Consider the following 25,937-nt stretch of genomic DNA (forward strand, 5'->3'; position numbering starts at 1 on the left):
CCTTCCTCTCACGTTGCGTGGGTGCGCGTTGTGCATCTTGGGCACTAGCTCAGCACTGGCTGGGGCAGCCGCTGACTCAGTCCACAGCGGTGGGATTCAGGGGTGGGTTGGGGGGAGGCCGTCAGCCTCGGGGATGCTCTCGGTGAGGTGCTCTGGAAAGGTGGTTGCCTCCTGACTGACCTGTCACGTCACAACCTTGGGAACGCGGAGGTGCGTTACTGCCATTCGTGGACCGTATCGAGCGCCCATCACAGCTGATCAGGAGGAGACGTCCCAGAGGGCCTCATTGCCACTGAGGCCGTTTAATAACTGCATGCACTTCCGTATGATTGTATGATTTCTTTGGAGGTCTGTTTTGGAAGCACCGGCGCGTGTGCCACAGCTGGCCTGTGCGGGGGCCCCGTGGCTGCTCTGAAAGGCCGGGGGGAGCCAGCCCTGCAGTACACCAGCGTGCTCTCAATCTATTCGGCCGAGCCTCCAGCCTTCGTCGTCTCTGGGTGTGCACCGTGCCAGGGGCTGCACAGGTTCGGCTGGGTCCAGGCTGAAGCAAATCCCTTAATCGTTTATTAAGCAGCCTCTGACTCTCCTTGCTGGCCTCCCCCTTCCCTCCGCACTCCACTGCAGTGAAATCAAGTGTATTATTTCCTTCCATAGTCAGGAGCCCAAATGAAACCAGCCCCCTCCTCCCGAACCAGGGAGCCTTATTGCTCTTGTTATAGCATTTATCCAGCCTCCGGTACGAGTGAGGGAGGCCCGGGGAGGGATTCTGCAGCCGCGTGCCTGCTGTTTCTGGCTGCCGCGTGCCAGCTGCTGGCAGGTTGGAAGGTGAGGTCCGGCGGAGTGACCCACAGCTGATCCGGCTCGTGCCTGTCCTGGGAGGCCGGGCCCGGGAGGATGGCACGCAGCGTGACGTGGCAGGATACCCTAGGAGCCCGCCCAGGAGCGAGGCGAGGGACAGCTTTCCATCGCGTCGCAGGCCCCGCGGGTACGTTCGGGTCTGGATCTCATGCCTGCTTGCTCTGATTTGGGAATGGGGACAGGGCCAGCTTGCAGAAGACAGCACCCAGGGCTCTCAAAGGCTGGGTGATCTCCCAGAAACAGGCTGCCACGAGTCTCCAAGCAGGCCGTGGTCGGTACCAGGTGACGTCCATGCAAGGAGTTCCCAGCTGTCTTCTCAGCTCTGGTGTCTTTTGGGTCTTTTGTTTCAGTTTTTGGATTCTCAGCTTTTGAAGTCACCGAATTTCTCGTGGCTTCAGGCTGGAACTTGGCCTGGGCCGTCCCTGAGAGGACCCGGGGCTTGTCTTTGTATTCGCGCTCCAAGGGCAGCCGTGGCTTGGGCCTCGTCGCCTGGCTCTGCGTTAGCTCCGTGGTCGACGGAGCTTTTACAGCCCCGGGGCTCCGGCAGCGCGGGCCCCAGGCGTCCCTGCTCCCAACCAGGTCCTCGACTGACAAAATAAAAAAGCAAACCCTTGGCTGAGCGGAGCGCTAAAACTCCCCGTTCCTGAGATAATTAGTATGTTGGGAAAGTGGCAGGAAAGAGAATCAGGCGAAAGCCAAGGTCAGCAGCTGCTAATTAAGAATCAGCACCTTGTGTCAGGCTTGGAATTGAAACATAGCCCGGGAGAGACCCGGGCAGATAAAGGCGATGGTGTTACACAGATAGCAGCTCCCGGGATTGGAGAGGGGCTTAATGTTTCATCCCAGCTCGGCTGATAAAGGGGGTGAAACGCAGAGAAAATAGCCGAGGGAAGGAGAGAGCGAGCTCCGGCTCCAAGAGCTTGCCGGGCAGCGAGCGCGTCTGTCAAAAGAGATCCTCCCAAGGATACTGATTGTAAAAAGCTCATCTTTCCTGTGAGCGCAGGAGCGGGGCAGGGCCCAGCTGTGCGGCAGCACTGCACATCCCCATCGGGATGGTGAACGGACCTGCAACGCACCCCAATATCTTCCTGTCCCCTCGGCCCTCCCTGGGGTCACCTGGCGTTTCAGTCCTTGCTCCGGGCTCCCGGTTTTGCAGGGAAGGTCTTGCTCTCTGCTGAATCCCGTGCACGTGTGTTCAGGTCTCCTGGCTGCATCCTTCACAGACCTGACGGTGAAAGGAGCCTCCACGAACTGATTTTGGTCTGAATCCGCACGCAGCCAGTTGCTCGGAGAGCCCGGCCTTTAGACAGGGTGTCGGGGAAGATGGAGGTGCATGTTAAGGTATCACTGAATAACATTTGATTTCCATGTCCTGTAAATATGTCTAATCTCCCTAACGAGGGGAAAGCAAAGTGCTGGCTATCAATCACGGCGGTCAATGAGCTGCACTACAGCTGTCAGTCTGCGTGTGAGCAATTGGATATCTCGGGACTGCAGAGCCGCTATCAATCTTTCTGTGTTTTCCCACAATAAATATCCCCGTGTGCTGTCTGGAGAACGGGGCCCAGAAGTGCAGCACCTCGGCGGATTAAAGCAGCTCAGGGTCGGGCTGGGCCGCTCTCTAGGTCTGTAGGAATTTGGCTCCGGTTGGAGCGCACCTGGGTGAGCAGGTGTCCACAGGCAAAATGCCCCACCGTGACTGGAGCTGGCTGTCTCCCTTGAAGACAGCCTGACGGTGCCCCCTTTATCTCGGGCCCAAGCCCGGGGAGCGCTGTCAGCGCCCTGCGGACAGAGGACGACGGTCTCCAGGGCAGTCAATCTGGCACTGCTCAACCACTTGGCTCACTTGGAGGTGCCTCCTCCTTCCCCAATCTGCTCACCGGCAGTCTGCTTGGAAAGGGCCTTTGGATACAAGCTCAGACCAAATGTCCACCCTCTCCGGAGACTTCCCGCATTCATCCTGAGATGCCAAACTCCCTGGACTGCAGCCATCAAGTGTCAGCCTCTGACAGCCTGAGCTCGGAGCGCGGGAACCGTTCCCTGCCCGCGGACGGCTTCCCGACTGCCTACTCCTCGCCGTCTCTGCGTGCGAATGCTTTTATACCGCAGTAAGAGCCATTTGTTTCTGTTTGCTTTAAGCCGCTTTCAGATGAGAGCGTTTGCACGCGAAGTTCATCAGGGACGATGCGCGTGTAGACCAGCTCCGAAAAGCGCCTCCAGAAACTACACGTTGTCTTCACGGAAAACCAACTCTCAGACATACCTCATCGCAGTGCCGCTGCTGAGAGCAAGCCGGTCCTCCCTGGGGTGGCGGGCAGCAGGCGTTTGGGTAGGATTGGATTTGAAGGGTTCTCCCGTGGGGATTTATTCAGTTTTGGACTCTGCATCACCTAAGATCTGTTAGCACTTGAGTGCATTTCAGGGCTCTCTTTTTAGCCATTCACCGGTGCAGCCCTAGGCACTGAAACCCCCCTCCGGTGCGGTCAGCTCTCTGAATGCAGCTGCAGAAGATGGTGGAGACATTTGCACCCACAAGCAGGGAGCCTAGCAGGAGACACCCTTAAAACCAGGGCCTAAGTGACAGTAGTGGTTGTGCTAATGACTTGCCATCACTGGGTGGGTCGCTTTTCCAGGGGCTAAGCAATGGTGCACGTAGACGGCGTGTCTCTCCCACGGGGATGTGGGGGGAGCTGGGGAAGGGGCAGGGGGAGCCGCAGTGTTTTTTCTGTGCAGAGCAGCAGCTCTCGTGCATCCGCACCCTGCCAGGCACCGTTGTGCAGAGCAGAGCGGAGGACCGGTGACAGCGCGCGGTGACCTACCACGGGCTTTCCGTTTCAGGATTTCTTGACCGACCTCATGATGTCTGAGGTGGACCGCTGCGGGGAGAACGAGCACCTCATCTTCCGGGAGAACACGCTGGCCACCAAAGCCATCGAGGAGTACCTGAAGCTCGTGGGGCAGAAATACTTGCAGGATGCCTTAGGTACGTGCACGCGGGAGCTGGGGTGGGAGGCTGGGTCTGGTCTGCGAGAGGCCGTCTGTCACCTTCCCTGGTGTCAGGGGAGGGTGTTGAAGTCTGGCCTCAGTGCTGCCAGGGGCATCACAGCAGCCCTGTCAGGATGCCAGGAGCCTGCAGCCTACAAGAGATAGGCATGATGTGGAGCAGATTGCAGGGCCCCAGTATCTGCCTCGGGACTATGCCTCCCAGCAGGCCACGCAGCCAAACCACGTGGCTCCAGCTGGAGCGCCGCATGCTCTGGCGTGCAGGCGGCCGGGTCGCCGTTGCACATCTGTGCGGGGTTGGGGTGAAGTCCGTGTTCGGTTCTCTACAGCAGGATCTTCAGCCTGCTTGCAGAGGCGGCAGCAAATTGGTGCATTAAGGGGTCATTTGTGCACCAGGTTTTCTGCCTTAGCATCCAGCCGCCCCACAGTGCTGACCCACGGCTTGTCACATCCCTGACCCGCAGTCCCTGCTGGGTGCAGATGAGATTGCTCTGTTTAGCGTGACGGCTGTTGCTTTCCGAGTTGTCAGAAGACCCCATGCTGGTGTTTAAACACGGCTGCCTCTGGGCAGCCTTTCTGCACCTGCAGCCCCAGATCAGACCTCCTGCTTTGGGGCAGGGTGGGAAGGAGTTCCCCATGCACGGACGGCACTGCACGTCAAGGAGGAGGGGTGTCTCCCATGGAAGCCAGTCTCCTAGGCTTGGCCGGAGGGTCCCCGGGACAGGGGTCCAGCCTGGTGCACGCACGTGTGACCCTCCCTGTCTGGCTGGCCACTAATTCCTCTTGTGGTGCTGGCTGAGTGCCGGGGTCCTCGTAGTGGGTTGGTGGGGTGATTCGTGCCGAAACGCTGGAAGGGCCGGGGTAAAAATCTTAGGTCTGGAGATGGATGGAAGGATCCGCAAACAGATTCAGTCCAAGCCCCCGAGGGGAGAGAGGGATGCGATTTGTTCCTGCTGTCTAATGATTTGCAGCTGACGGCTGGCTTGCGAGGAGATTACCTTTACAAAATGCTAAAAAATCTGGAGATTAATGAAGGGCCAGGCTGTCAGGCTAGTCCCCTGCCAGGGCAAGAAGTGCCTATTCCCCAGCTGCCTTCGGCTGGCACGGGAGGTGGTGGCAGGGGTTGCTGGCTGTTTGGGGCGATGATTGTTCGTAGGTCTCTTATCAGGAAGCGATTCATCTTGGTGTCACCGGGTAATACAGCAGCGCATGGTGCTTCCCTGTAAACCGTGTAATAGGGCAGGATAATAACAGCAGGCATCACCTCCAGGCAGGCAGGCAGGCAGAGAGGCTCCAAGCTCCCTGCTCGAGCTGCAGATACTTTGGACGGGCTCGCTGGTGAATAATTAAAATCGGTTCCGGGCGACAGAAGGGAGCAAATATGTAGGCGAACCGTGGGGTGTGCGTGGGAAGGGGAAGGCCAAGGCTCCCTGGGAGCCGGGCAAAGTGCTTGGGCTGAGCAGGGAGGTGCCTTGTCCTCACTGTGCACCAGGCAGGGAAGGAGCCAAGCCCTGCCCGAGTCCTTCCGTGCGGGGGCGTTGGAGAGGGCAGCCTGGGCACCACGTTGGTGTGATGCTGTCGTACTAGCCGACCAGCACGCCTACCTCTGGGGTCTCTCCTTCAGCTGCACGCAGCTCCCACGGGGCGCAGCAGCCCATCCCAGGGTCCTGGGGCTGGCTGGCCCCGTCTCCAGCCTCCGCATGCCACGAGCCGATGGCAGAGTGACCATGCAGGGGTGCAGCCCACATGCTCGTGTCACCCTGTCCAACGTGGAGTAGTGCTGGGGAAGCCAGGCCTCCCGCTGGGGCTTCTTGTATCGATCCATAAAGCAGGGCTCCAAACCCAGCCAAGCTACAGCGGGCTATGCTTGCCAGACAGCTCTCCAGCTGGCTGGAGGAGGACGGGCCCAGCCACGTCCTCCTACCCTGCAGTCCCCATCCTTAGTCACCCGTGTGCCAGGAGCTGGGTGAAACCCTTACACCCGTGGCCTTGCAGCATCCCTCTCTGCCTTGTCACCAGAGGCCACCTCTGTCTGTGTTGCAGGGGAGTTTATCAAAGCGCTGTACGAGTCCGATGAAAACTGCGAGGTGGATCCCAGCAAGTGCTCGTCCTCGGACCTTCCCGAACATCAGAGCAACCTGAAAATGTGCTGCGAGCTGGCCTTCTGCAAAATCATCAACTCCTACTGGTCAGTGTCTCTGCAAACCTGGGGGCGCCGAGGCGGCGAACGGGCACGTGTGTGCTTGAGACGCAGTTGCTGGCACGTGCGAGATGAAAAGGAGCCAGAGATCCAGATTATTTCCTGTTTGATTAATAACTAGCTAAAAATAACTGAGGGGGCTCTAGGAAGTCAGTCTAAATAGAGGCTCAACAAGTGACGCAGGGGGAGTGAAGGATGTGTCAGGGAATTGGCCTCTTCAGCCATTCCTTGAGAAAAAGGGTGAAGTAACCGGGATGCTGTTCTCAGTGATTCTCGAGGACTTAATTGGGTGACAGGCATCTGGGATTGGCCAAGGTACCCTCGTACTTAAAGATCTTGCTTTAAATAGAGTCTGCAGATTCATCCGCAGGGGAGAGAGAGGAAAGAGGTCTACAATAACTGAAAATTGTTATAATTACGACATGATTTGGACATCTGGAGAGTTTCAGTGTAAGCAGAAATTTGGCGTGTGGAAGCTTGTTACAGGGAAGCTGGTAGTGATTGATGAAGGCCCTCGCTGCGAACCACATCCCATCCGTCGCCGCGCAGTTTAGTGGCTCCAGGCTCCCAGCCTGCGAGAGCCACCGGGGCTGCACGTGACTGCGGGCGCCCGTGGGGTGGAGGTTTGCTCTGCAGTAGCCGTTCGACCCGTCCAGAGCATTCGGGCTTGAAATCTGCCAGCGTTGCTGGGCAAGAGAGACAAAGCACTGGGGCTCGGCTCCTTTGTAGGCAGGCAGCTGGATTTATCCAGCCACCGTGTGAGGTCTACTGCAGCAAGGGGGTTCGGGGCAGGGGGGTCTGGGTTTGCATGGGCAGTGCTGGCAGCAGATCCCAGCTACACTGGGCTTTTGGCTGAGACCGCTCCTTTTCTCAAGCGAGCAGGCTCCATCCAGTCTACGTGCCTAAGACTAGCCTTTGCTGTCTCAAGTGGGAAGAGCCCTGGGCTGCCCAAGATGGGCAGAGACGGAGCAGACGGAGGAGGAACATTTGTGAGCAGGCAGAAGCAGATGGGCAGGAGCTAGCGAGGACGCGGATTCGGAGCGCGCTGCTGGCCGAGGGGCAGGGAGCTCTCGCCTGCTGGGTCACTCAGTGGCCGAGGACCTGTAGCGTGGTGCTCGGATGCAGGGTACACGCAACCGGGAGGGGACATGAAACCCAGCGGTCCCGAGCTCAGGTGCAGCCGAGCCTGACAAACCTATGGCCTCTGCCCTGGGCAGCGCTGGTCTCGCCCCCGAGTGCTAGTGCTGGGAGGGATACTTGCTTGTTAGCACCCCGAGACCTGGCTCTGCTGGAGCCCGGGAGCAGCACACGGAGCCGGAGAGCTGTCCCCAGCCACGCTCCAGGTCAGAGCCCCTGGCTGATGGGTGGCACTGTCCTGGGCCCGGGGCTGTCTGGAGGGGCAGACCAGCGTCCCAGGCCGGGTGTAGCCTGTGTGGTGTTGTCTGCCCATGCCAGGCAGGACACGCAGCACGCTCCGTGCATTTTCCCTCTGGGCCCTGCAGAGAGCGGGGCTGCTGCTGTCGGCTAAACTGACTGCTCTCGGGTGAGCTGTGGGCAGAAACCCCCATCCCTCTCCGTCCTGGGCTTGTTTCTTTCCACGGGGTGCTGTAGTTAAATCGTTTTGCTTTTCAAACGTGGGGCCAGCTGGCTTCCTGGGAGTGCCGGTCCTGTGCCAGCAACTGGCCGTGGCACGGTGGGATCCATTGTCCAGCGTCCCTTCAGGGTGGGTGTATCCAGCAGATCAGCAGCACAGGTGGGAAGATGGCAGCGGGGCGGGCGCAAGACAGCAGGTCTTTAATGCTAAGGCCAAACACCCGGCCCAGGGAGCTGGCCGGGAATGGGCATGAATGGGCCTCAAGTCCCAAACCCAGTTCCCCGTCTGCTTTTTTAGCAGCCGGAAATCTTCCCATACGGTCCCCTGGGTACTCCCCCAGAGGGTAGGGACCTACTACTGCTGTCCGTTAGATGAGCTCCTCCCTTAGATGTAGAGATGGAGGCTTCTGGTGGTGAAGAGCCAGAGTTCGTGCCAGAGGGAAAGGGGTTTGGGTAGGTGAATCCTTCCTCTTGGCCGGCAGAGCACCCAGCGGCTCCTTGCCAAGAGCAGCCCGAGGTGCCTAGTCCTGAACTGACGAGCCCCGGCTTCTCTTGGCAGCGTCTTCCCCAGGGAGCTCAAAGAGGTCTTTGCTTCGTGGAGACAAGAGTGCAGCAACCGCGGCCGCCCGGATATCAGCGAGCGCCTCATCAGTGCCTCCTTGTTCCTCCGGTTCCTCTGTCCAGCCATCATGTCCCCTTCCCTCTTCAATCTCCTCCAGGAGTACCCCGACGACCGCACTGCACGCACTTTGACCCTCATTGCCAAGGTCACGCAGAACCTCGCCAACTTTGCAAAGTGAGTTTGGGGGGCCGAGGGCTGAGCTGGGAGAGCGCGAAGGGAAGGCGGACTTGCAGCCTCGTCGGTTTTGAAGGCCGTGCTCGGTGCTGGGCTCGCACACCTTGAAGGCCTCTGTCCTGTGTGGCAGCACGGAGCAGGCATCCCTGTGCCACGCTGCCAGCATACCGCAGCCTGAGCCGTGGGGACCCCGCTCTCCCTGAAGTCGGGAGATATGGGCAGGGACCTGAAGGGAAGCAGGACCAGGGTGGGGTGAGACGGGGGTCCCTGGGATTGCCAAAATGAGCAGCTGGGGGGGCAGTTAGTGCCACATGTGGGGGCCGGGCTGAGAGCTGCTTGTTGCACTGCACCGAGGAACAGCCACAGGTGGGAAACCGCTGCGCAGAGACTGAGGGGCCGCTTGAATTCCCGCTGCGGGACAGTCCGTAGCCGGGGTAGCTGGATGCCAGGCTGCCGGCTTCGGCCAAGCCCTAGGTAGGGGGGCTTGCACAGACACGTGTGCTGCTTCTGCAAGGTCGGTGCCCTGCAGCCACACGCCCATTAGTTTCCAAAACAATGGGCAACGGTCTGTTCTCACCCCAGAGCGGCAGATTGGCCGTCATTGAAATGCCTGGTTTCTAAATTGGCTGGGCTTGGTAGAGAAGGCGCCTCACTTGACATGAGCAAAGGCATGTGGATTTTAGCTGTCTCGCTGGAGGCACCGCTCTGACCAAACCCTAGATACCGCCAGTGTCAGTGGACCTACATGTAGGGAAGGTTTTTCTCCCTGGACTGAGCTCAGTGACCCCCGTAGTTATTGAAATGAGCTTCTCTGAACTCAGAGGCTATGAAAAGGAGCTGGGGAAGCTATCAATTTCTAGCTAAGCGCAGGGGTTTGGTGGAAACAAAGCAAGAGATTTCTGAAAATCTTTCCACCGGCTCTGGTAGACGCTCTGAGCTCCTTATCCTGAGCTCTGATAACAAACCAATGCGCTCTCGGAAACGGGCACGGACAATTCCAGTCTAAAGCTTCTTAGACGTGGAGACGGGTCGAATGTGCAGCCTGGCGGCCAGCCACGCGGGCACACATGCACGCACATGGAAGGAGACATGCAAGCGTGTTACACCGGCTGACAGGCACTCTCTGTGCATCTGCCCTGCCCCTTACTCAAAGGTTTTCAGGTTTCGAGTCTAAGAGAAGAATCCAGCCCTGCAGGAGGATGGGGTCCGTGACAAAGGGATGGGGCATCCTGTGCCCGATTGCAAAGTGGTGCTTCGTGTTACTTGGCTTCAAGTGCTTACAAACGCAGAGGCAGCAAGGCTCAGCTGGCCATAGCTAGGCTGTGCGTGGAGCGCATGCCCGGACACCCCAGTCTTGGCCTGCCCTGCCTTCAGCCTGGCTTGCTTTTGCTTTGTCCCGGGTGCAGCCTGCTCCGTCAGTGCCCACAGCCACTCTCAGCGGTACCCCGGGCTCTGCCAAGCGGTCCATGCACCTGAGCCGCTAGCCATGCCCTGTTGTTGGGTTTGAGCTCAAGGCCTGGCCGAGACACCGCATTCGCTTGGCTTGTGACTCGTAACAAGTCTACACCTGAGAGAGAAAGTGCTTGTGAATTCAGCCCAGTGCCTGCCCTCCGCTCTAAAGCAGGAAGGCGCCCCCGACTCTTCTGGAGCCATTTGAAGCATCTTGGCTTTGCTCTTACTGTAACAGGGACCGTGATGACATGTCTCTGCCCAAGAGCCAAGCATGCTTGACTTGACAAGGCAGTGTGGGAGCGATGCTGCAGCAGGGATAGTCCAGGCAGCATGCAAGGGGCAGGGGCATTTAAGGGGGTGATATCTTCTATTGGACCAGCTGCATAGATGGGGGAGATCTGAGATGAGCTTTTGAGCACAAAGTCTCCCAAGAAAAGGGCGGCGAGACCCTCAAATCTCCATTTCGAGTTCTCCTTACCTGGCAGTAAGTGTATTCGGAGCTTGACTCTCAAGGCGTTCGCATGCCAGGCACATCCGCCCCTTCCCAGCTTTCACACTCGGGAACAGACGCTGTCTCTCTCGTGCAGACAGCGGAGACGCGGCTCGCCTGCTCTGGCAGGAGGGCTGTGAGCAGTGACGTTTGCTGGTGCCCCGGGGTGGCTGCAGCATCCCGGCGCTCAGCTGCGGACTGTCGCTTTGCCCGTGGCAGAGGCTGGGACAGGCAGGTGCGCTCCAGCGCTGGTCAGCAACACGCTGGGAATGAGAAGTCTGTGCATTTGCAATGGCTGCTCAAGCCAGCCCCAGTGCTAGGTCCTAATGGTCACAGGATCTTAGGTGCTTGCTTGAGTCCAAAAAACCCAAGTAAAGCTTCTGTTTCTTTATTGTGTTTGGCATTGACACAGAGCTGACTCAAAAGCAGAACCAGCCTCCAGCTGCAGGAGATGCTCCAGAGCTCAGGGGCATTTGGATTATGGGCTCAGGCACCTCTGGTCTGCAAAACCAGAGGGTGAGCCCTCTCTGAGCCCCTCTTCATCCCAGATATCAAAGATGGAGATGAGGCATTGTAGGGTTCCTGGCTCATCTTCATTCACCTCCGGGCCATTCCCGGGGTGACAGTTAGTGTGATGGGCTCCTTAACTGAAAGCGAGCAATAGCATTCACTGGCTATCAGGGACATGTCCTCAGCACGGGGTGAGATGTGCTCCTCTGTCAAACACAGCTTTGCTGTCAAGCTTTCATGTTGATTTCCAAGGTCCAGATCCCACTTGAATGAGTGTTTTCCTAGGCCCTAAATGATCCTGGGTCCTGAGCAGTGTGTTCGATCACTGGATATCCTAAAGGCTCAGCAAGAGAAGAGGACTTTGGAAGCAAGGCTTAGACCTGCTCCTGTACGGGATGTTCCCTTATGGGTTGTTCAATGATCACAGGCTCTGTCTAAGATCCATGTACCCGTCTTCATTCATAGATTTGGCAGCAAAGAGGAATATATGTCCTTTATGAACCAGTTTCTGGAGCACGAATGGACGAACATGCAGCGATTCCTCCTGGAAATTTCCAATCCCGAGACCATCTCCAATACAGCTGGCTTTGAAGGCTACATCGACCTTGGCCGAGAACTGTCCACGTTGCACTCTCTGCTCTGGGAGGTCATTTCTCAGCTTGAACAGGTACCTTCTGCGGGTGCGCGTGGGGCCAGCCCGGGCAGTCACCGGGGGTTCGTGCGCACCATACCGCCCGGCTTCGGCACACAAACTGCTTGCAGGAGTGGCCAGTACTGGCTCCCCGGAAGGCGTGTGTTGGTAGTGCCAGCTCCAGCCATTAGCGCTTTGCACTTCTGCAGCCTCCGTGCCTGCTGCCAGCACGGCTCGTGCCGTGCAGCCTCTGTGATGCAAGCAGGTCTAAGCAAATCCTTTGCACTGTGGTGAAATCAAGGCAGGGATGAGGGTTTGGAAACCACAGCCATCCAGTCCCCTGCTCTGAGCACTAGGCCTTGCTATTGCCTCAGGGAGCAAACTGCCCTTGGAAGGGCCTGGATGTGCCTCCTCATGGCAGCTTTTGCTGCAGAGGTCGAGAGCGCCCGGGCTGCACTTGGATCCTCCGTGAGCCTGCTCGGTGCTGTTCAAAACACACAAGGGAGCACGTGCCTCCTCCAGGCACCCTGCCCCCTCGTCCCAAGGCAGCCCCAGGCCCACACACGGGTGTGGATGAACAGCTGAGGGCCCAGGTTTCCCTTTACATGGAAAAGCAGCAGCAAACACTCCTCTTCCTGTTCCTCTCCAGGCAATGGCAACGAAACTGGGGCCTCTGCCTCGGATTCTGAGGGACGTCAACACGGCGCTCAATAACCCGGCATGCGTGCAGGTCTCGGTCACGGCCGACCACACCGCGTCCACGCCCAGCGCTGGCAACAGCATCTCTGCGGGGCTGCAGAAAATGGTGATAGAGAATGACTTATCTGGGTAAGAGCATGTGCGAGAGAGCCTGAGGCTGCGCCGCGTCGGGAGGAAAGCCTCCAGGAGACTGAGCACTAGGTCCTGGGTGTGGACCCGCTCTCTTGGTGCTGCCCGCCAAGGAGGGTGAGGTGCTGAGCAAAAGGAGCCTGGGATCCAGGACTGCTCTCCTGTCCGCTCAGCCTGCGGTCACAGCTTGGCGCTCCCCCGGCTCTTCTTGTGAGCACTGGAGAGGGCCGTCCTGCGAGCATACACAGTGCATGCAGTGGCCTTCACCTTCCCTGGGAGCTCCAGGCCGCGAAAGGTTTGCGAGGCTGGGCCTGTCCAGCTCACGGGGCACTGAACTGGTGTCACATCTAAATCCCTGGCTGCTACCTGAACCCCCTCTGCAAGGAGCTTGCGGGTCAGGGATTTCCTCCTGCCCTGCCTGTGTTATATCAGAACTGATGCACCAAACCCCTAGCTATTTTCCCCAAGAAATAACACACCGGTGCAGTCCCCTAATGCATGCCAGCTGGGCTCATGATGGGAGGAATAGCATTTGTGGGGGGCGCGGACTCCATTGCAGACCTATCTGGGGAGTTGTCCCTGTGCTGGTGGAGGGTGAATCAGAGCCCACACAGATGCAGAGCGGATCTCAAATGGCAACACCCATTATTTAACAATTTAATTATGGATGAAAGATGGCGCGAGGCAGCCGGACTGGCTCCACTCAGAGCTTTCATCTCTAATGCATCCCAGCGTGGGGTACAGCTGTTTCCATGCTGAGCCAGGGAGAGCTCCTAAGAACGGCGCGCGCCGGTCCCGACGCTGCCTCGCCAACGCACCGTCTTTGATCAGAGGCGCATTTGCGTTAAGCTGCTGCAAAGCCCTCTCTGTGTTAGCCACTGCAAATCGATGCAGCCACCTGGGGCGGCAGGAGGAGCGGGGGACTGGTCCTCAGCTGTCTGAGCTGTCTGCCTTTTTGCGGAGAGCAGCCGCCACGGGGGCTGTTTGCTGTTTGCAGTGTGGTAGCACATAGGTGCCTAGTCTGCCGGGGTGCCTGCCGTTGTGTGGGACGCTAACGCCACAGTACACAAAGGGAATCGTTGCCCCCGAGCGCTTGCAATGTAAGAGTCCGCTCGCTTGCTCTCTTCCTGTGGATTTCCCCAGCCGCCTGCCCGTCTGCCTGGACCTGAGCAAAGGGCCGGTGTTGGGTGGGATGACTGACACCGGTTGTAGTGTCTGATGGAGCACGTCCCGACAGGGCCTCTGTCCTGCACCCGGCTAGACCCTTGTGTCCTCCTGCTCTTCACCATGCCCTCTCACGCCAGAGCCCTGGTGCCCATGCCTCCCCGCTCGCACGGAGGACAGCCCAGCAGCGCACGGGTACTTCCAGGCGTGTTGCCCCCTCCTCTACCCAGACTTTTCTTCCCCGATGGAGCAAGGCAGAGCCCCCGCATGCTGGCTTGTGTCTACCCAACTGGCAACGCCGTTTTCCCCAGCGGTCTGCTGCTGCAGTGTAGCATTCACGGATCTTCTCTCTTCTTCCCCCTTCCCCTTGTGCCTTTGTCTCCCTGCAGTCTGATAGATTTCACCCGGTTACCGTCTCCCACCCCTGAAAACAAGGACTTGTTTTTTGTCACAAGGTCTGCTGGGGCCCAGCCCTCCCCTGCCCGCAGCTCCAGCTATTCGGAGGCCAATGAGCCTGACGTGCAGATGTCCAATGGCAGCAAGAGTTTGTCCATGGTGGACTTGCAGGACAATCGCGTCTTGGACGGCGGGGCCAACGCGCCCGGGACTGCTGACTCTCTCAATGACAGTCAGTTGTCCATCGGGCAGTTACAGGGCGTATGGACCACACGAACTCAGCAGAACAATGTGGCGGGCATGGCCACGGTGCGCCGGGTCGGCCAGACCCCCACCACCCCCAATGCCGAGAGCGCTCCTGGCCGGCCCCAACTCCTGGCACCGCTGTCCTTCCAAAACCCGGTGTACCAGATGGCTGCCGGGCTGCCGCTGTCGCCCCGCGGCCTGGCGGACTCGGGCTCGGAGTGCCACAGCTCGCTCAGCTCCCACAGCAACAGCGAGGAGCTGACGGCCAACAAGCACGGCTTCGTCGCACCTGCGGCAGCCGAGGACTTTGCCCGGCGGACGGGGGAGCTGGCCCGCCGGCAGCTCTCGCTGACGGAGAAGGGCGGGCAGCCCACCATGCCCCGGCAGAACAGCGCCGGGCCACAGAGACGGATAGACCAGCCGCCTCCGCCCCCACCGCCCGTCACCAGGGGCAGGACGCCGCCCTCGCTGCTCAACACGGTCCAGTACCAGCGCCCGTCCAGTGGGAGCATGATGTCCTCCTCGCCCGACTGGCCGGGTAGCGGGGCCCGTCTGCGGCAGCAGTCCTCCTCCTCCAAGGGCGACAGCCCCGAGATGAAGCAGCGCACCATGCACAAGCAGGTGAGTCCCGGGGGTCCCGCTGAGCGCGGAGAGCTGGGGGCGGGCAGGGGAGCTGGGGGCGAGCTCTGGAGCGAGGGAGGATTGGCATTCGAGTCCCCCCTTCAGCACCACGCATGGCCGGGGGGCTGGCTCTGCCATGATGCTCTGTCCACCTGGAGACACAGGCCGTCCCCAGAGGAGAGCAGCGAAGTTCCTGTCACCCCACAGCACGGGCTGCGTCCGTATTGTCCGCCAGCGCGCGGCTGTCTCAGGGCTGTGAATTCAGCCACGACCCTAGGGTGCTGACGGCCCGCGCTGCCCTTCTGCTCTGCCCCGCCATCCCGTCACTGCTTTGCCTATCCGTGTGCAAGCTGCTCATCCCATGCCACCGTCAACCCGACTCCATCTCATGGACAAGGACCGGGACCTCCGCCGTGTCGGAGTCTCTGTCCCGTTGCGACCGCTTCGCCCGATCTGTGGCATTCCCGGAAACTCCCCCTCTTGTCAGTCGTGTCCTCGAGCCTCCCCGGCAGATGCAGTCTGGGACGGGTGAGGTGGAGGAGCAGGGAGAAGCAAAGGCACTTGGTAGCACTCGGGGTCCCTGTGAAGCCGGAAGACGTGTTTGTCTCTGTTCAGTCTCCCCTCTGTCCCCAGACGTAGGACCTGGTTTCCTAGGCTGATACGGGGGGCCGGGTTTCAAACTGCTCCCGTAGAAAGATGAGTTACACAAGGATGAGGGTACCTCAACCAGAGATGTTTTGAAATAATGCACGTGTAAAGAACGGGGGTAACTCGCAGCGCAGCACAAAGGTGCCTCTAGGTCCAGGCACTGCTGAACCGGACGGGCGTAACCACTCCTCTCTTCCAAGGCACCCGTGGAGCCCTCTACCGGGGCTGCCCGCTACAGGCCATTTTAGCCATCTGCTTGGGAGCGGTTCTGTGTCCGGTGTATTGATCCGTGAGTGCAGGCATGCACAAGCGTGCCGCGTACAGGTGTCTGTGTAATCAGGTCCAGTGCTCGTAACGTGGGGAGGGCGTTGGGCTTTACGAAGCGCCAGGGCCTGTTTAGCAATGGGGCCCGTTGCACAGTGTTTCTGCTGAGCCGAACGAATGCCCAGGGACTCCCAGGAAAGCTCCAGGCACTGTGTTTGCAAATCCTTCTCCCCACTCTCCCCAAAGTTTCCCCCCCACAAGATGCCTTTCCCAGCTTCAGTCTGCATGTTCTGCGTGTGTGACCAGGGCACATAAGTCAGAATGAAACTGCTTGTTCCTATTCAGCCGTGTTTAACACTGTTTGACAGCAAACAAATCCTGTCAAGTGGCCGTTTCATTAGAAGGCCCGAGTCCCTGCTGGAAGCTCGCACGGCCAGCTTTTTGCATGATTTCTCTCGCTGAATCTGAGTCTGAGCTGCGCCGAGCTGGGGCGCTGTCTGAGATCAGAGGAAAAAAACATGGCAGGACGTGAGGGGCCAACTCCCGCGTTATTGGCACTGCCAAGGCTTGAGAAATCCCAGCGTCCTTCGCACAGCACCAAGCGGGACAGCATCCTGCACCCCTCCTGGCCAGGTGCATCCATCACAGATGGCAGGGAGCCAGGACAAGCGGGTAGAGGGAAAGCAGGAGATTCCCCTACTGCAGCTGGAGTTTGCAATGTGCGTGGAAAACACCTGGATGACTGCTGGGCGTTGGAGGCACGGAGACCCTGCCCAGGCTCGAGGGGGTGGGGGGCTGGAAGGAGAGCTGGCAGGTGTGTCTTTCGTTTGCTGGCAGTAGGTTAATTCTCACCGCGAGACCCCCCCCCCAGCCACGGAGGTCTGTCGGCTGGATGGGGGCTTCCGAGGGGGAGCTTTGCCTGAAAAGGCCCCTCGGGAACAGGTGAAAACAGCTGGAGGGACGTGACAACGCTTGGTCCCAGACCGCTCGGGGAGCTGGCACCCTTCCCTCCCCGGCGGGGGCCACGGCTGGAAGGGAACCCGCACGCACGCTCGCTCTCTTCTCTTCTCTATGGCTTCATGTCCATTTTTGTTACCGTTTTTCTTCTGTCGTGGTTGTATGTCTCATTGTAGGCCCCTTCTCCTGTGAACCCCAATGCCCTGGACCGCACTGCTGCTTGGCTTTTGAATATGCAGTTTGTAGAAGATGAGAGCATTGACCCAGATTCCAAGCACAGGGATAAGCACGAGCTCAGCCAAGCAGAAAAGGTAAAACCCGACTGGATGGAAGCAAGTGTCTCCATAGAGAGTTTCCTGACGGAGGGACCGGGGTCTCCGGGCGCCTTGCTGCCCGCCCGCAGGGGACAGGGCGCGGCGGGGCTCCGCGCGGGGACAAGGGGCAGGAATGGGCTGGTGAAGTTAGTGTGCAAGGTCATGCGGGAGCCTGTTGCTGCCCCGCGCCGCTCCCCTCCCTCTCACCCCGCAGCAGGGAGGAGGACCCACAAAGCTGGGCTTTATTCCTTTAGGAAACACGGTCCTCCCAGCTCGCTAGGAGCACGGGGGCCAGGGAGAGCTGCCATCTCCGAGCTTGCAGCAGCCGTCAGCTTGCTCCAAGGGCTGGGGCCAGAGCCCTGTCTCGGTTGCAGTGGCGCAAGTCTGATGCGACTGCCCTGGAGGTCATGAGGCTTCAGGTTCGTGCCCGTGGAGCCAAGCTCAGAGATTAGCCCACAAGCTGAGCGTGAGCGCGCTGATCCAGGGAGGTCGGCTGCCATGGCTGCAGGCAGCGCGAGGCATTGCCTGTGCCCTCAGACGAGCCCGAGGAGAGCGCAGCAGGGAGGAGGCCGGCGTGGGCCTGGCTGGAGCAGAGGGAGCGGGGTTAGGAGTCCAGATGTCTCGGGCACAGGGTAAGGAAGATGCCGCCTGTAGCAGTCTCCGGATGGGCAGCGCTGATGCTGCGCCCGGAGCTAGGACCGCCTGTCGGCAGTCTCCCGGCCCAGCCGTGCTAATTGCAGTAGGTGGCGGGAGGTCTTTGCAAGCTCTCCCAGCAGCCGGCTCTGTCTCACGCCCCCAGACCGGGTCGCACCGTCACCAGGCTCACCCCAGCCTCTGTGGGACCCCCCGGCTGGGGCCATGCTCTGGTCTCATCACGCCGACCTGCTGCTGTCCCTGGAGCGGCGTCCTTCTCTGGGCTGCCTTGTCAGCTCTCCAGTGCAAGCCAAGCGCCAGGGCTTTCTGCGGCAGGGACAGGGAGGCCCAAAGAGACGTCTCCCGTCTTCCAGAGGAAGATGAACGTGGGGCTGCCTTGGAGAACGTGACCCATGTTAGCGGTGCCTTTCTCCCCCTTGGGTCTCTTTCTGCACGGACAGACCTGGGCGGCGGTGGCCGGTCCGATCAGAGAGCGTGGGAAGAGGTGGACACCTAGCGCGCTTCTTCTCGATGCACGTAAACGGTGACGAGAGGGGAGCGGAGATCCCGGCAGGCCCCGCGGCTAGCGACGGAGCGGCTAACACCGCGTGGCGGGAAGGGGGCCTGGCTGAGCCGCGGCAGGGCAGGGCAGGGCAGGGAAGCAGGGCGCAGCGCGGGAAGGCCGTGCCGGCGAGCACCGATCCACAGGCAGACCACGCCGTGCTCAGGAGAGACTGCATGCCACTGACCGCTGCACCTCACTAACCGCCCGCTCCCTGCAAACCTCCCCAGTGAAATGGGCTCAACTTTTAACAGGGGGCCCCTCAGGTGGAGTCTGCTCCCCGCGCCGGCCGGAGAGGCTGGATGCTGCGGGCCCCCCCACCCGGCGCCCGCAGACCGGGGCAGGATTAAGACGTCCGGCAGCATTGCCGTAAACCCCGCTCCCTGCCAAAACCCACCCCGGAGCGGGGTGCCTCATTCCCATGCAGCATCCTTTGTTACTTTCTTGTCATATCAGTCACTGGCATTAAAGATCTTCATTAGCATAATCTCTCTCCCCACGACTGTAAGCCTTGAATGGTAACCGAGAATGAGACAAGTGTTCTAGAGACAGGAGCGACTCCCCCGCTCTCCCGAGGCCTCTCCTGCTATCATTTGAGCTCACTTACGCTGCTCCTATTTTAAGCCTAGGGTAGGTATTCAATCTTTCCTGTTCGAGCCACCCTCCTCTGTCTGACTTCCTCGGCCGCGTGCACCGCGCGGGCGTCTGCGTCTCCCCCGCCCCTCCGGGGCACGTGTGTGATCTGTGTCGTCTCCGTGCCCCCGCAAAGGCCTTGTTAAAGGAAAACCACAGTGATTTGTGACGCCCGGCGTCCGCCCCGGCAGGAGGATCGAATGAATCGCTCCCCTCGCTACCTGCCGCCATGCTAACGCTTTTATGGCTCGGTAAAAGCAAGCCCGTCATAAATTTCCAAGCCGCCTGGGTCACAGTTACTTCAGGACGCGGTGATGGGCTGGTTAGCACAGGGCGGGCTTTTCCCTCTTGTGAGAGCTGCCATTTGAGTGATGCTCCCCAAGTTTAACACTGGGGATGGGGATTAACCTGGGGGAAACCTGCTTCTGTTGGAGCGTCTCCCCGAGACAGGCGATGCCCACAGCGACCGAAAAGCAAATCCTAGCTCTTCAGGGCTTTTTTTTAGGGTTAAACTTGCAGGACAGCTGCTCCGCTCGACCAGGCCCATGTAAAATCAACCTAACACCACGTATCCAAAGAGCTTTACATATATCAGCACCGAAAACCTTCGGCCTTTATGCAAACAGAAGTTCAAATTGAGCTATTTTTCTATATTGCAAACTTGTCATGATGGCAGCTTCCCATTCGCGTGCTATTTATTCTAAATCTATCGTCGTTAGTGCACTTTTAAGCAATTCATGAAGTCCCCCCCGCCTCTTTGAAATTAAAATCTTTTTTTTCCATTGAATATTTATACACTGGAGTTTTCCTTTATCCAAGCAAGCTCGACTGAACGCTGAACTGCGACAGCAGCTGAGCGCATTTCTGTTGAGTCTAAAAAGCCTGTTTCCCTAACCCCGTTCATTGATGTTGTGTGATTCTTTTGCTGCCGTTTACCTTGATAAAACCCCTTCCGTCCGTGCGTCTGTACAGCCCAGTGGGTGCGGTTTTGGCTTCATGCACCAGACCTTCTTCTGCTGAGACCGGGCAATTCTGATCCCGCCGGCGGGATGGAAAATCAGTGCCTGGCCAGGATGGGAGTGCTCCCCCGGCCTGGCTCGCTTGAGAGTGGACGAGCAGAAACGTTCCCCGGGCTCAGGCCACTGCAACTCGTGCAGATCCCCCTGCCTTTAACCGGTGGGGGGCCGATGCATCCTAGCCTGCCAGCCGGATGAGCGCTTGGGTTGAACGTGCATGGAAGTGTCTGCCGGAGGCCGAGAGTAACACAGTTATTGCCACGGACTGGAAGAGCCGGTGCATGAAGCCACGGGCCCCTGGTGCTGCCTCCCCGGCTGCGTCTAACCCCGCGCTGTCCGTCCCCTGCCCACCTTTGCCATCCCACTGCTCTAACGTCCATTCTCTGCACCTGCCAGTGACCCGGCCTCCCCGCGGAAGCGCGGCACCGCTCCTAGCGCGGCTCGGAGAAGACGGAAGAGGAGGAGGTGTCGAGCAGACACGCAGGGTTGCTCTTAGCGGGTTTGCGGCTAGTCTTAAGGCGAGGAGAGGGGCGAGGCGGGGCTGCCGGAGCGCCTCGGCCAGGCAGAGCCCGGTGGGTAACGTGCCTTGTGTTCTCTCCCCGGGCGCCGCAGTACCAGCAGGACCTGGTAGTGCTGCAGGACAAGCTCCGCATCTCCAACAAGAAACTGGAGGAGTACGAGAGCCGCTTCAAGTGCCAGGAGGAGACGACGCAGAAGCTGGTGCTGGAGTACCAGGCCCGGCTGGAGGAGAGCGAGGAGCGGCTCCGCCGGCAGCAGGAGGATAAAGAGATCCAGATGAAGGGGATCATCAGCAGGTATGAGGCGGGCAGGGGGGTAGTGTTCATTTGGGGCTGCTGAACCCGGTGTGCGGGGTGGGGTATGGCTGCAGCCGCTTCCCTGGGGCTGGGAGCCCGGGTCCCCTCAGGGCCAGTGTCACCGTTGAGGTGGGGCTCTCCTGAACAAAGCCTAATCGTGCAAGCGCCGTCAGCACCGGCCTGTTGGGCTGAAGGATGGACTCTCGGCTGGTAGCAGCAGTAGGCTGGTATCCTCCGTTCGTGGCAAAGCCCCTGGCCAAGGTGGAGCCAGCCCTCGGCGGAGGCCGGCTGCAAAGTGCCGCGTGACGTGGTTTATTACAAACCCGTCCCGGCCCTTTTCCAAGCAACGCAGCCGCATTCCCGGGGAGGAGATGCAGCGCCCTGCAGCTCCCCGCTGCGCCCTCCCATCCCCGGTGCAGCACCTAGGACCTTTCTTGTCCAGGGAGGAGCAGCGGGCCCTGAGCCGAGGAGCCAGGAAAGAATAAGCAGGGAAGGGTGTGAGCTGCACGTGCTGCATGCCAGCTCCGGGGTGCATTTCAGAGATGCTGGAGCGTGCCCCGAGCACTGGATCAGAGCCCCCTTGGTCTGGTCCCCAGGCCCGTCTGGGCTTCCCAGGCTGCAGACTCGCAGGGTGCTGCTCTGGGCACCCGCTGGTGGGACAAAGACATCAGCAGATCTCATGGACCATTGAATAGTACTCGAAGCTGGAGACAGCCGAGCTCCCCGGGGGCCATGGCAGTACAGTCTTCTGCTGTTTGCCCGGGCACACTTTCAGTAGCCTGAGTGACACCACTAGCTCTTGTCCTCGTAGTCAGCGTTTTGCGGGCCGCTCACCACTGCTGTCCCCTGCAAGCTCCCTGACGACACCATAAATAGCCTGTCTGCCTCCCGCATGTCCCCAGCCCACAGGTACATGGGCACCAGCATCCTGGTGCCAGGCACTGGAGCAGCTTGACCAGCTCTGCTCTTGCAGTCAGTCGCTTTGACTCTCCCTCCCCCCCCGGCCCTCTTGACCAGTCAGAGCAGAACAGGAGACGGCAGCGTTGAAATGGCTGGGTGCATCTGTTGCTTGTTTTAGCTAGCAAGCATCCCCGGGCAGGCGGTTGTGCCTGTCCTTCCCCGACCAGAAAGGTGCAGGTCCAGGTTCCCTGGGTCTCTGGTGCTTTGTGATGCCCAAGGAAAGCGTTGGGCAGCTCTACCCCCTTGGGGAGGGAGGTGCAGCACAGCGGCCCTCCCCTGCCCTGTCTCAGCCTTGCACACCGCCTGTTTTCCAGGTAGAGATTTGCTTCCTTTGGTGTTGAGCAAGGAAGTAATATATACCCTTCACCCCAGGAGGCTGGTTTATGGTTGTACCGGACTAACAGCCCCGCTTTACAACATGAGCACACTTGGCACGCGTCTTCCTGCTCACATTTTAAGTGCATTTAGCGTGTGCTAGGTGTAACATGCACCGTGCCACTGAGATGGGGGCGAGCAAAGCCCAGTGCTGTGCTGCTACAGCCATTACCTGCGGGGCCGGGGCTTCATAGCTCAACCCCAGCCTGGGATGACGGTAAGATGAAGCCAGTACCAGCTGACAGCTGAGGGGCCTGTGAGTTGAGCTGGTGGGGCTGAGCCTGGTTTCTGGTAGACCCACAGCTGTATTGCAGATGCTGCCAGAGGGAAAGGAGCCTGAGCTGGCTGACCTGTCCCCCGAGGCAGGCGCAGGTCATGCTGGTGGCAGTGGTGCTGCTGCCATCCGGGTTTTGCTTGATTTGGGGCAAAGGGGATGTTTCGGCCTCCAGGGCTCCTTGTCTGGCCCAAGCTGCAGCGGGGAGCTCTGCTCGCTGCCTGCCCCGCGGACGCTGACAGCTCGCGCCTTTCTCCTGTTGCCAGATTGATGTCGGTGGAGGAGGAACTAAAGAAAGATCATGCAGAAATGCAGGCAGCCGTGGACTCCAAGCAGAAGATTATCGATGCACAGGTACGTGCTGCCCCCAGCACCACGCCACAGCACGCGTGTCCTCCACGTACGAGCCCCCGGTCGCTAACCAGAGGGGGCCACGCTCTGCCCAGGCCATGGCTGTGGCTGCGCTGTGCTACACTGGTGCTCGAGCTGACCCCGGGGTGGATTGCAGCACGATGCACTGATCATCATGCTGGATTTGCTTTCACACAGGGCTGTGAAAGAGAGACAGAAAGGATGGGAAGTGGGGGGCAGAAGGGAAATAGATCTAAGAGGGACAGGAGAGCGGGTCATGCAAGGGGGGAGTGGAAAAGATGGCATGGGACTGGAAGGGATCATGAGAGGTCATTTGGTCTGTGACCCCCCTCAAGGACAGGATTCAGCTACACCCAGCTTCCTGCTATTACCGTCCACATGGGATGGAGATCCCCACCTCCCTCGGTGAGCTAGTCCAGCTACACGGGCAGGGAGGCTTTCCTGGTGTCCTGCCTGAATCTCCTCTGTGTCAGGGACAGGTGGCAGGCAGGGGACCAGGGCACGGGATCTGGGGGGTGGGACAGAGTCCACTGAGGAGGGAACAGGGACCTGGGCTTGACAGCCACGAAGCCCTGCTTCCCAGCAGGGATGCCCGCACGCGTGTGGGCTCCTTCTCTGTGGCTTCTGGTTCAGCATCCACCCTGAAGCAGTCACCCGCAAACTGAGTTTTCCCCGAGGCTCCAGCAGTCTGCTCAAACCCGTCCCAGCCCTCAGGGCACCAGCATCTTTGCTGGGTTTCTCCTCCGAAGCCACCGACACATCCTCCCGCTCAGGAAAACCCAGCTTGTCCAGGCCCAGACAAGGTGAGATGTGCCCAGTCTGCGCTTCCTGCCCAGCTCGGGGGGGCTGGAGGGAAGACGGGGGGGCTCCGCACACACGCTGCGTTGCAGCCCAGGGGACGTGGTTGCTTTCGCATTCCCCCGAGTACAAAGGGGCTCGGCTGTGGGGTTTTTATGGTCGCGCCAGGATTACTGTCTTGTTAGCAGTGATGCTCCCACCCCCTCTCTGACACCACAGGCCGAAATGGATCTAGAGGATTAGAGGAGCATCTCAGCATTGCCGTAACCTTAGACAGATAGGATTTAAACCCACCAAAGCAACAGCACTGAGTATTAGTGCTGAAAGCCCGTCTCCTCCTGATCCTCCCTTGTGTGCAGACAAGATGGCACTGCTGCCCCGACTCTCAGATGTTAGTATAATCAAAGCCCAGCGGCAGATGCAGACAGATCTCTCTGCAGGAGAAATCGCAGGGGCATTAAAAGTCAGTTCTTCCATCTGTGTACCAAGGCACCCTTTAAAAAATTGGTGGCCCTAGAGTACCTGTGTAGAGGAAGACTATGGTCCAGATGGTTCCTCCATGTTCCCTCTCCATTCAGTCTCGTTGTGGGTGCACATCTGGAGCAGAGGGAGATGGGTGTAAGGGCAAGGCTCTGGATGAGGCTAAAGGCAGGCGGTTCCCTTAGCGGGCCGGGTGTGGGATCCAGCTGTGTGCAGAGACTTCCCAATGGACTGTGGGGAAAATCTGCCAGCATGGGGCTCTTACCCAAGCACCTTCGGGGCAGCTACATGGCTCCCATTCGTTGGCAGCAAATACAATTTGTTGGCAGCAAATCCTCTCCCAGGCACAAATGTTAGAAGTTAGTTCTCTAGCTGACACGGCACTCAGCTTCCAGCTGTGTAGCCCCCCTTGTGCATCATTACTTATTGCTGCGAACAAGCAGGAGGAGGCTGAATCTGTAAAGCAGAGAAACGGAGGCTGAATCTGGCCTGAATCCGCAGGTCGCACAAGCCGTGATCAGGGTCCCCTTGGCCTCGCACAGTGTGCACCCAGGTGCCAGTGTTGTAGCTGAGCGGCTCAGTCGCCATTCCTGACGGCCGTATTGTGCAACTCATGGAAAAGGCGACAGCAGGAAGAGCTGTAAGAAGGAAGCAGTCACTAGAGTGGTTTGTTCAGCACTTGTAAATCAGTGTGTACGGCCAGTGTGCGAACAGAGCGGGGAGTCTGCTCACAGCTGGCACAGATGTGTCGGCTGCAGCCTGCAAACCAGCCGCTTGCCTGCGTCTGATGGGCTGAGGTAGGGTGGTCTAGTGCATGGGCCAGGGTGGAGGACTGAGCGTAGGGCTGGGCCTAGCTTCGTCAGACTGGGACTAAGTCTGTACTTCGTACTTCGAGGTACCGATAGAGATGCTGCATGCAAAGCCCAGTGCTAACCTTGCTCAGTATTGCAAACCTTCACTCGACAGCTGAGGCTTTTTTTAGGCAGGAGATGTGCAGGCAGATCAGACTGACACGGTCTGGAAAAAGCCTCTGCTTCTTGGTTATCAGGGTCAGGAGAGACTAGCAGGGCAAGGGAAGGAGGTATGAGAGCAGTGCTAGCTGCCGCAGGACTCAGTCCTGGAGCCTGACCAGGGAAGTGAGAGCGCTGGCTTCCTCCCGGGCCACGTGGGCAGCAGGTCTGCTTGTGGTCGGCTGTTTCTGAGGCTGCATAGGCATGTTGCTTAGCCCTCCCGAACTCCGGGCAAGCTCCTCCAGCAACGAGCGCCTTGCTCTGCTCCGGCTGGCCGTGGCACTGTGCTGCAGGACTGCTGACAGAGGTGCCTTTGGGTGCCTCAGACAGATGGCAGCCCGTGACGGAGCAGGCCAGGAAGGCGTGGGGAGATGTCAAAGTGTTGGTGCGACCCGCAGAATTCGGGGAGGAAAGATGCGAGTCAGCAAGGCCCCATCCGACGGGGTCCTTTCTTGCAGTTTTAGCGAGCTGCGTGCGGATGTGAAACGGATCCACGGCCCGTGCTCGGCCCTGGGTCAGACCCACGGCAGAATCGCCGTCTTACCTTGACAAGCGGTGATGGTTAAAGTGACAGCGGTTGCCACAGAGCCTCGTGTCACTCTGCCTTCAGAAACCCCGAACGTGGTGCCCCAGACTCACAAGTGGAAAACAGGCCCAGCTGTGGGGGGCTGTGGGACGCCAGCTTTGGCAAGTGAAATGTAAACCCCTACCGAGGCAGGCCAAAAGGCTATCCGAACCCCTGGGCAACCAAGGGGGTGAGTGCAGCAGAGTGAAGCCAGCCCGGAAAGGGCGAGCGTCTGCTGTGCTGGCAAAGCAAGTCCCTGTGTCTCTAACCTACTGGGGTCCCTGCAGAGCAAACCAGACATGGCCTGTGCGCAGGAAATAAGGCGTTTGAATCTCTTTATGAACAGTATTTTTGTGTCTGCTCAGCATGTGCTTGAGCTAGATTTTTATCCCCATTCTGCAGAGGGGGAAACTGAGACAGGAAAGGAAAGTAACCCGCCTGTGGTAGACAGGGCCAGCGCTGCAGTGCCAGCC

At 59.2% G+C, this 25,937-nt stretch overlaps 2 protein-coding genes across 17 annotated transcripts in view; one reads left to right on the top strand and one right to left on the bottom strand.

Moving 5' to 3' along the window:
• The window catches only part of DAB2IP (DAB2 interacting protein), a 318,020-nt gene that overhangs the window by 285,485 nt on the left and 6,598 nt on the right, over nucleotides 1–25,937 (top strand). For 14 of the 16 annotated variants that reach the window (XR_002086447.2, XR_002086448.2, XM_059715709.1 and 11 more), the window contains 9 exons: nucleotides 3,697–3,841; nucleotides 5,905–6,049; nucleotides 8,214–8,450; nucleotides 11,368–11,569; nucleotides 12,183–12,361; nucleotides 13,915–14,788; nucleotides 16,834–16,968; nucleotides 20,428–20,630; nucleotides 22,506–22,593. Coding sequence is in view for 14 of the 16 variants with exons in the window: in XM_059715709.1 (XP_059571692.1) it covers nucleotides 3,697–3,841; nucleotides 5,905–6,049; nucleotides 8,214–8,450; nucleotides 11,368–11,569; nucleotides 12,183–12,361; nucleotides 13,915–14,788; nucleotides 16,834–16,968; nucleotides 20,428–20,630; nucleotides 22,506–22,593 (2,208 nt within the window). In the remaining 2 variants the exon portion in view is untranslated. The remainder of the gene's footprint in view (nucleotides 1–3,696; nucleotides 3,842–5,904; nucleotides 6,050–8,213; nucleotides 8,451–11,367; nucleotides 11,570–12,182; nucleotides 12,362–13,914; nucleotides 14,789–16,833; nucleotides 16,969–20,427; nucleotides 20,631–22,505; nucleotides 22,594–25,937) is intronic. The other 2 variants (XM_014603747.3, XM_014603751.3) reach the window with 2 other exon arrangements.
• The window catches only part of TTLL11 (tubulin tyrosine ligase like 11), a 130,597-nt gene continuing 127,247 nt past the window's right edge, over nucleotides 22,588–25,937 (bottom strand). The window contains exon 9 of the mRNA XM_059715713.1: nucleotides 22,588–22,790. Within this exon, the coding sequence (XP_059571696.1) occupies nucleotides 22,657–22,790 (134 nt within the window). The 3' untranslated portion in view covers nucleotides 22,588–22,656. The remainder of the gene's footprint in view (nucleotides 22,791–25,937) is intronic.

Source organism: Alligator mississippiensis, chromosome 12, assembly GCF_030867095.1.
Source record: "Alligator mississippiensis isolate rAllMis1 chromosome 12, rAllMis1, whole genome shotgun sequence".
Classification (NCBI taxonomy): domain Eukaryota; kingdom Metazoa; phylum Chordata; order Crocodylia; family Alligatoridae; genus Alligator; species Alligator mississippiensis.